Source organism: Thunnus maccoyii, chromosome 7 (genome assembly GCF_910596095.1).
Source record: "Thunnus maccoyii chromosome 7, fThuMac1.1, whole genome shotgun sequence".
NCBI classification, from domain to species: Eukaryota; Metazoa; Chordata; class Actinopteri; order Scombriformes; family Scombridae; genus Thunnus; species Thunnus maccoyii.
This window is the reverse complement of record NC_056539.1, coordinates 16,995,914-17,005,468: the sequence shown is the minus strand read 5'-3', so window position 1 is coordinate 17,005,468 and position 9,555 is coordinate 16,995,914. Positions and strand designations below refer to the sequence as shown.

The following is a 9,555-nucleotide window of genomic DNA, read 5'->3' as shown; positions in this document are numbered from 1 at the left end:
CAACTGTCATGGGATTTAACACTCTGTTTAGAAACTAGCATCACGAATACCCCAAACTGAATCCAATACAATCCAAATACAAAATGTTATGTTGAGGATACCAAAAAGACCCCTAACCCCTTACCCTATCCACTTCTCACTGACATTTACAAGAAAAAATATTTAAAGCTTTGTGATAAATGGGCTAGTGGGACTCTGAAAACTGGCAGATTGGTTTGCTAGTGTAGGCCACCATTCCTCTCTCAGTGACGACAAGTTGTTTTTTGTGCCACAACAGGACTGCACAGAGATTATCCTGTCGATAGAGTTTCACTGGACTTAGGAGCGCTCAGTACCACATGGAACTGTCCATCAAGCAGAGGCGAACACAATGCCGCGTTGTGCTGGTTTTGTTCTGTCTGGAGCTCTAGATGAGGGAACCCCACAAATTTAAACCTAGTTGCAATGCTATCAAACACCTGTATGTATAGAGGAGTCGGAGCAGCTATTAACCATCTATGTGCATTTAAAATCTAGATTGCATTGCTGCATTGGTTACTTTGGATGTTATCTGAGTTTTTTAGTCTGATATCCTTTGAGCTCCTATTAGTTTGGAGAGCTTGGACATCATGCAGTGGTAACACCACCTTATCACTTACTCAAATATGGGTAAATGACCTCACAAATAAATGCAGATCAGGTGTTATTTGAGAAAGAATATGTGTGTCTATGTGCAGTTGCATGTGTAAGGACAGGACCATGTGTAAGTTCACGTGTGGACTCCCTAGTGATGTCCCAGTGAAATGGGAGCTTATTATTGCTTAATCTTTTTTAACCTTTCAACTATGGCAGTGGTGGAAACCCCCTGCGGAGTTCCACTGACTTTGATCTCTCAAACCTGAGGTTTAGGACACTGACGGATATGGGTCAGTATTGTAAAGAGCATGTGAGTGTCAGCCTTATACTGTGCGGATTGCTCTACTACTGTCTTGGACCAGTCATTTTGGTGGAAGAAATATTAGGTCTAAGTGCAAGCAGCCTGGTAAAAACAGTAGGAAACTTGATTTTGTGAGAGCTTAATGACAGTAAGTCTAAAACAATACATTTATGAGTAGACACAAAAAGTTATGCACTCATGCCACATGAAGGTAACTTAAACTTTCACTCATTCATACACACTAGAAAATCATTAAAACTAAGCATGTTGTATACATTTTGATTGATTTTAATGGTTCCACTGATGCTGGACATGAGTTGCCTCACACCGTTGAAGCCAGAGCTATCTTTGCCCTCATACTGACAGAAGGCTATTTTGGAGGTTAGTATGTGGGGAGAGATATGTCAGCTGTTCAGCAGTACTCTCCATCAAAGCAGGAAAAAAAGAGAAAGTGCTATAGGCTGTCTGCTTTGGGGACTGGGACGCAGCTTGCAAACCTGGGCATGCTTTCCTGTGGCTAAACATTTGTTGTTAATCTTTAAGGCTTTGTAAGAAACAAGACAAGACTTGGATCTGTTGCCATGGTGGATGTGTCATCTGGCTCTTTTTCCAGGTGAAGGTGTTTGTTTTTTGTCATCAGTGCAACACAAGAGTATGCAAGGATGCAGGATTCTTTCTAGAAAACATCTGAAGGTAGGTACATCACTGCAGGTGAACTGGTATGTTCCTGTGTAACATTTCTAGTCATTGTTTTATTTGTTTGCATACTTTGATAGAACAAAACAGGGATGGTATTGAATTTTAATGGAAAACCAGTTAAATCATACTTTACAGTTGTATTAAGATTTGTAAGTTTTATAAAAGTCATAATGGTTGTGAACTGTATTTCACTCTATGTTTCTTGAGTTAACACAACTCCTTGCAAAGGTTTTTTTTGTGTGATTTCCATTACATTATGGAAATAATAATAATAATTCTAAAGACTCTCTTGGAAAATATCTCATTGGTCTTATAACACATTAGGCCTTTAGAGGTTATCTAGATAATTGTTTGCAAATTTAGCGTTGCACTGTGACGCACAATGATATACAATATCAACTGGTAGGTAACGTGATAGAATGACCCTGTTTGGGAGTACATATTAAAAACCTCATGGTCCTAATAGTAGTGGACGATGCCAGGCTCTGAAAGGTGTTTCATGATCTCAGATATCATATCAATTAGTTCAGTGATTGGCAGTTCTCATTTGGACTCTTGTTTGTTTTGTTTAAAGCCTCCCTTTTTTTCTGAGTTTAGTGCATGCAGCCCGATGGAGGTGGCATCACAGCTGAGTCTATATTGGTGGTGGTGAGCTCAGCCAAGTGAGGTGACAGAGATTACTGTGCTCTTCATTAGTGAGGAGGACTTGCATGCCATCATAGAGATCCACCATATAAGAGTGATGCCATGTGTATCAGTTTTACTAGGCCAAAAGCTTTATTAGTTCCCATGTTAGCATTTTGGAAGTGGTAGTTTCTATCACTGTTATCCTGAGATTAATCTGTTTTGCAAAATAAAAGTATTTGTGCCCAGAAAAGATACAGTACATATATTACAACAGTTCATCTACAAAACAGTATCTGCAGAGTACCTCAAGCAATTCTGCAGTTGAATGCCAATAAGTGAAAATGAAGTGTAAATGAGTTGGTGGATGCTGGTGGTTTAAAAGAGTGATTAAACAGATTATTAGTTATCTTCTCAGCCAGAGACATTACCTAATATATATATATATATATATATTCTTATCACATTATAGTTGTAGCCCTTCTGTGATAACTGTGGTAGAAAGCAAAGATTCCCTGATCACACCAAGAGAAGAGCAGGAGGCATGGGAGACAATAAACCTGGAGGAATAGTAGCAGCTGCAAGTAAGTTCCTCTTTCACATACAGCTTTACAAATTACAATTTTGTTTTAAGTTTTTGAGTCTCCAATGCTGTGTGTGTTTTCATGTGCCAGAGAACCGTCTGCAGGTGGTGAAAGGTTTGGAGGATGTGGAGGTGTCTGAGTGTGAGAGCTGCTCCCTTGAGGTGACCCTCAACTTGGCCTACATCGAGGGTGTGTGGAGCAGGGATGGGATGCAGCTCAAGTCTAAGCCCAACTGTCGCATCAGCACGCATGGGAAGAAACACTCCCTCATACTGAAGAGGGTGGCTTTGGGAGACGCCGGCTTGTTCTCTTTTCAGGCCAGCGGCATTCAGACCTCAGGCAGACTCAGTGTTAGAGGTAAGGTGGTTCAATAGACTGAGCTACTTCCATGGCTGCAGTTGTGTCCATGTATCCAAGACCATGACTATATCAGGTCAAGACCAGGGATAGCTTATTCATAATATGACTCCACTCAGGTCCAGTCTAATACATTCTATGGAGGAAAGTTATTGTTTACTTTGTGCAATAAGTAATGAGTAATATGCATTAAATACCATTAAATAAGTAATAATATGTAAGATAGAGAGACAGTCCCCATATGCATTTTGGGATCTTAGACCATTCAGTAAAGAAAATTTATGCTTAAATGTGTTGCTAGTTTGTGTGTGAAAAACATCCAAGCAATACCTGCACAGTTCAAGGAGCCAGATCAGAGCCTTAGAAAAAAAAGGTCTCAAAAAGTTAAAAGTCAAAGTTCACTAAGTTTACAGTCATGGTTTGGTTATTTTTGCCAGCTAGGGACATCCAAATAGTAAAGGAGCTGGAAGATGTTGACACGATGGAGCGTCAACCCGTCACCTTCCTGTGTGAGGTTAACCAGGTGGATGTGGATGGTCGGTGGTATAGAGATGACTGCAGGATCCGACCTGGGGACAACATCAAGATCAGACATCAGGGTAAAACCAATTTAGCATCAGTTTTTCCAATTGATGCCAGTCTTGTTATTGTAATTGCATATGATGTAACCTCAATAATTTGGTAGTTGTTCATTGCACACACATCTTTCTAGCTGTACCAGGCCGTAATGGCCAGTTTCAAGAAGTACTAAGCTGAAGAAAATATAAACCCTGGTTGAATAAGATAAAAATTATATATTTTTTAATCTGATTTCAGGTAAAACGCACACCCTGTCCTTTAAGTCAGTCAGGCCAGAACATGCTGGAGAGATCAGATTCACCGCAGAGCGTGTCTCATCCTATGCAACTCTCACAGTAGAAGGTGAGCCACCAGATGTTTTTCTAAAACAATATTACATGGATCTGATGGAGGGATGGAGGTGAATTCAAAAAGTTAAACAGTATTTAAAGGTTAAGATAAGATTTCCTTTAAGATAACGATAAATTAATATCTGACACAATTCATATTTAAGCATGTCCCTCCATTCTTCAGAGCTCCCAGTCCAAATAGTGCGTCCTCTGAGGGTCAAGATAGCCATGTATCACCACCGAGGTCTGCTGGAGTGCCAGGTGTCACGGCCTAATGCTCAGGTCAGGTGGTACAAGAACAGGAAGGAGCTCCTGCCCAGTAAGAAGTACCAACTGATCAGCCAAGATGTCTACAGGCAGCTGACCATCGATAACGTCTGCTCCTCAGATGAGGACACCTACACATGTGATGCTGGAGATGACACAACCTCTTGTCAGCTTCTGGTGGAAGGTGAGATGATATAAGATGAAATATATCAGTCACAATTGTTGATCTGCACTTGTTTCTAATCCCAATACAACCAGCAGTGTTTTTTCTAAAGTTATGAGTAAGGACTTGTGTCAGTAGCAGTAATTTGTATTATGGCTGTCTATGCAGAGCAGGCTATCAGTATAGTCCAGGGGATGAGCTCAGTAGAGGTGATGGAGCCAGAGCCTGCACAGTTCCAAGTGGAGACCAGCCTGAAGTCAGGGAGGCCGCCCAAATGGACCCTGAACGGTGATGTGCTGGAACACAACGCAGCGGTGAACATCAACAGGGAGGGGACCGTCCACAGCCTCTGTCTCATCTCCACAGACAGCTCCATGTCTGGGCCTGTGCTTTTTGTAGCTGGCAAGAGTCGTTCCTCTGCTCAGCTTACTGTGAAAGGTGAGTAACCCAGAACTCCTCTGAGTATCAACCACAAGGAAAACAATGTAAAGTTTTTCTTCATGTTAATCATAAGAAAATTGTGGTTTCAAATGAAATATCTCCATACAACATAGAATATATTGTTTTAATTACTGTTTTAATGTTATTATTGCACAGTGCCAATGTAAAAATCAGTAGGAACCACACTGCAGTGCAGTTTGTACTGCATTTGTTAATGTTCCCAACAGTGTTACACTATACTGTATCACCTGACAGCTAGCCTATCACAACCACATCCATCGCATATCTTTGCGCTGATTTAGAAAACGTATTTAAAGGCCATCATGTTAACGTTTCTTGATGAAAGCTTACTTACCTGCTGTGGCTCTATCCTATCTATATGTACCCTGTGGATATTTGTTTCTCAGTTATTAGACTTTGGGGTATTATTTGCAACATATCAGGTACATGTTTATGCATGTGTTTATTTATTTATAATGGTACTAATTACATGCTTTTTGTATGGTGTTAGTATTCAGGACAACTGAAAAAAATAGCATGGTAAAATGTCATTTTTTTGTACTGTAATAATGTAAAAGCTGATTTTCCTTTAGGTTTCTCCATTTACAGTACACTCTCTTCAACTTTTAAAAGTAATTTTGCAGGGAGACTAGATTTTTGTCTTAAAATAACATATCTCACAGCAGGCTCTGAACTTTGAGTGCCTGCTTTCTGTGTTAGCCCTGCAATGGACTTGCAACCTTTCCAGAGTTTTGTCCTGCTTTATGTATTATGTATACTAAGAAGCTCTACATCCTCTGCGTGATCCTTAAAAGGATGAAGTGAGTAGAGTGAATGAATTTTCTTAGGGGTATGTCTTTCAGCTGGCTCTATATCTCTGTCCTCTAGAGCGACCTCTCCAGGTTGTGCACCATTTGGACGATGCAGAGGCGAAAGAGAACAGCTCTGTGACCCTGAGCTGCGAGTTTGCCCCCTCTCCCAGGGTGGTGCGGTGGTTTAAAGGTCGTACAGCTCTGAAGACCTCAAACAAGTACAGCATGAAGCGAGAGGGGAAACGAGCAGAGTTGACCATTCATGGCTTGACAGGGATGGATGCAGGACAGTACCGCTGCATGGCTGGGGGTTCACAGAGCCAAGCACATGTGAAGGTAGAAGGTAGGTTAAACATGGTGAAGTACTAACACTTTCTGTATGGACATTCAGTATTTTAAAATTTGTACCGTACTGTATCTGTAGTTAAGTTTATGACTTGTAATAATTAGTTGCCTCTTTTTATTTTAGTGCGAACATTGAAGTTAGTGAAACACCTTGAACCAGTGGAAATTGAGGAAGATGGCACCGCCACATTCTCATGTGAGCTCAACTATGTGGTTGCCAACGTGGAGTGGCTCCTCAACAATGTCCGTCTCTATTCCAACGCCATCAGCAGGATACAGCACATGGGCACTATGCACAGCCTCACAATCAAGAAGCTGCGGCCACAGGAGAGCAGGGTCACCTTCAAAGTGGGCCTTCTTTCTGAGACAACAACCTTAAAGGTCAAAGGTCAGCTGTCAAGCATATGATAATGAGTTTGTCTGATACTTAATTGTCTTGTTGGTAATTTCTAATTGCTAATTTCTGAGAAACCTGAACCTGGTAATGAAATCATGTGGCATCCTGCCTCCAGAGCGCCCAGCAGTGTTCTTGAGGTCTCTGGAGGATGCAGTAGGAGAAGAGCAAGGGGAGGTCTGCTTGCAGTGTGAAATTTCTAAAGAGACAGTGACCCCTGTGTGGATGAAGGATGGTATAGTCCTGACAGCTGATGACAAACATGAGCTGCTTCAGTCTGGGAAGTCCATGGCATTGATTGTTCATTCCCTGAGCAAGGATGACGCTGGCCTATACACCTGTGACCTGGGCACCAGCCAGACCAAAGCTAAAGTTTATGTACATGGTGGGTAGTAGGAAATATAACATTTGTTTGGTTAATTGGCATGAGCTCAAAATTATGAAAATCAAGTGTTGTGTTCAAATTAAGCTATCTGCCTTTTCACCACAGTGATAGAACCAAGTTGAAATTAAATTTCAGTACAAGCATAGCAAGTATCTTTGATTCTTTTATTTTTTTATTCATGAACTTCAGTTAATAAAGTCTTTTTAAATGACACAAAGACACTTAGGAATTAAAATATAGAGACAGATTGATGTCATTCTGTTTCAAAGACGGTATTAAATGACTCTCTTTCTTTTGGATTAGATACACAGATGATACAACTCGATGTGAAATGCTTTAACATCTGCTGAGATATATCTACAGTAATAAAGCTTCTTTATTATTATATTTATCTACAGACTTACACATCACCATTACTCAACGTATGAAGACGTCCTCTATTCTGGAGGGCGAAAACTGCACTTTTGAGTGTCAGCTCTCTCATGATCTCAGTGATGAGCCTTCCTGGACTATCAACGGCGAGGTGGTAGTCACCAACAGCCGAATCCAGGTTGTCAACAATGGCCGCAGGTATAGGTTGACCATTAGAGATGCAGTACTGTCTGATGCTGGAGATGTGGTCTTTGCAATTAAAGACCTAAGCTGTAGGACCATGCTCTTTGTGAAAGGTGAATACCTGGCTGCTTCTGATAAAATGTATGTCATGCATTTTGATATACCATTTGGTAGGTGCATTTATACAAAAATGCCTGAATGTGCATGAATGCTTGTCCCCTCCTTTAGAGAAGCCAGTGCACATTTTTAGGGAGCTGCTGAATGTCAAGGCTGTGCCGGGCGAGGACGCAGAGCTTAGCTGTGAGATCACCAAACCTGAAGTCACTATCCGTTGGATGAAAAATGGACATTTAATCAGGCGGAGCCAAAAATATGAGATGAGTGTTGAGAAGAACCTGGCAAGGCTGGTAATCAAAAATGCCACCATCAGAGACTCTGGGGAGTACTGCTGTGAGGCGGAGGGGGTTGCCTCCCGTGCCAAGGTGGAGATCAGAGGTAGGTGAGGGCTTTCTAAAGGCTCTCTAGACTAAAGATTTGATCATGTGTGCTTCAAAATAAAACATTGTGATATTCTATGATGTCCAATTAGCTGTTCTGTGTTGTGTTAGAAATTCTACCTTGATCTCAGCCAAAAATAGCTAACAATATAATGTAGTGTTCTTTACTTTAACATTGTGGAAATCTGTATGTCTCACTCTCAATGTTATACCTTATTATTATACCTATTATACTTCAACTGCAATTGTGAAGCTTGACTTAATTTTCTGAATTTCACTCTCCCTTCCAGAACTCCAGCACACATTTGCAAGAGAGTTAAGGGACACCCAAGCAGAGGAAAAGGGTAAAGTGACCCTGGAGTGTGAGACCAGGCGGCCAGCCAAACGTGTGACCTGGCAGAAGGGCATGGTGGAGCTGCGGTCTGGTAGGAAGTATGTCTTGAGGCAGAAGGGTGTGGTGCTTTCCTTGACCATCACCTGTCTGGAGAAATCAGACACGGATATTTACACATGTGACGTTGGTACCATGCAGAGCCGGGCACAGCTGACTGTACAAGGTGAGGGGAACACTGGGCACTACATCACTGTGGTTCAGGGTTGTTCAGTTATACTCAAGTAGGGCCAGGTAATAGTTGAGCTAAAATGTTAAAGAATCAAAATCTCCAATGATATCTGAACCGGCAGGAAAAGGCCTATTATATAACTATCAGACCAATTAATGTTATTAATGCACATTAAATGTGCATTAATTGCATTAATTGTTGATAATGTTTATCGAGGGATCTAGTCCGTTTTTTAGATTTATGGAATTTCTGATCTTTCCACGTTTCTCTCAGGCCAGAAGGTATTGATCCTGGATGAACTAGAGGATGTTGAGTGTCTAGAGGGCGACACAGTCACATTCAGGTGTCAAATCTGTCCCAGCGACTATACCGGGGTCAAGTGGTATCTGGACGAGACTCTACTGTACACCAATAATCTAAATGAGATCCAAATGGTGCCGGGAGGCTACCACACCCTCACATTTAGACAGCTTGCCCGCAAAGACACTGGAACTATCTCATTTGCAGCAGGGGACAAACGATCGTATGCCTCACTGTTGGTTAGAGGTGAGGCTTTGATCTGCATTTCATGTGTTGTTATTTGTTACATTTCATTTGGACTTGATTTGGCTTCATCTCTTCATGTTGCCAGAGAGGCGTCCCACCATCTGTAAAGCATTGGAAGACTGTGAGGCTATTGAAGGAGGTGGTTTGGTTTTGTCCTGTGTGACCTCCAAGCCATGTCACATCCTGTGGTACAAAGATGGCTGCCTGATGTGGAACTCTTCAAGGTATTTTGCCAGTCGTTCCGGCTGCGAGGCTCGGCTGACCATTCGAGAGGTCTGCAATGGTGATGCCGGGGTGTATGAGTGCAGTGCTGGATCTGTTACAACTAGGGCCGTTGTGACTGTCAAAGGTATGAATAAGATTAGACTGTTAGTAGAAGACTGTTTTTGTTTACTGTTACCAACATTAAATGACAGAATGATGTGAGGAATTATATGCAATTAAATTGCAATGTTAAAAACATTGTCTTGCCTGCTTATTATTGTGTAAAAATTGTTTT

General features: G+C 41.4%; 2 protein-coding genes across 2 annotated transcripts in view; both read left to right on the top strand.

Moving 5' to 3' along the window:
• The first annotated feature begins 2,225 nt into the window (after positions 1-2,225).
• On the top strand, positions 2,226-3,197 carry LOC121900540 (obscurin-like protein 1). Its single transcript, XM_042416952.1, has 3 exons — positions 2,226-2,282; positions 2,712-2,823; positions 2,914-3,197. The coding sequence occupies exons 2-3, from the start codon at positions 2,784-2,786 to the stop codon at positions 3,195-3,197; spliced, it is 324 nt and encodes a 107-aa protein (XP_042272886.1). The 5' UTR covers positions 2,226-2,282; positions 2,712-2,783.
• A 381-nt stretch (positions 3,198-3,578) lies between these two features.
• The window catches only part of obscna (obscurin, cytoskeletal calmodulin and titin-interacting RhoGEF a), a 43,101-nt gene continuing 37,124 nt past the window's right edge, over positions 3,579-9,555 (top strand). Inside the window, exons 1-12 of the mRNA XM_042416951.1 lie at positions 3,579-3,779; positions 3,997-4,101; positions 4,273-4,539; positions 4,687-4,956; positions 5,848-6,114; positions 6,241-6,504; positions 6,629-6,895; positions 7,294-7,563; positions 7,679-7,945; positions 8,238-8,504; positions 8,784-9,056; positions 9,142-9,405. Coding sequence (XP_042272885.1) covers positions 3,596-3,779; positions 3,997-4,101; positions 4,273-4,539; positions 4,687-4,956; positions 5,848-6,114; positions 6,241-6,504; positions 6,629-6,895; positions 7,294-7,563; positions 7,679-7,945; positions 8,238-8,504; positions 8,784-9,056; positions 9,142-9,405 — 2,965 coding nt within the window. The 5' untranslated portion in view covers positions 3,579-3,595. The remainder of the gene's footprint in view (positions 3,780-3,996; positions 4,102-4,272; positions 4,540-4,686; positions 4,957-5,847; positions 6,115-6,240; positions 6,505-6,628; positions 6,896-7,293; positions 7,564-7,678; positions 7,946-8,237; positions 8,505-8,783; positions 9,057-9,141; positions 9,406-9,555) is intronic.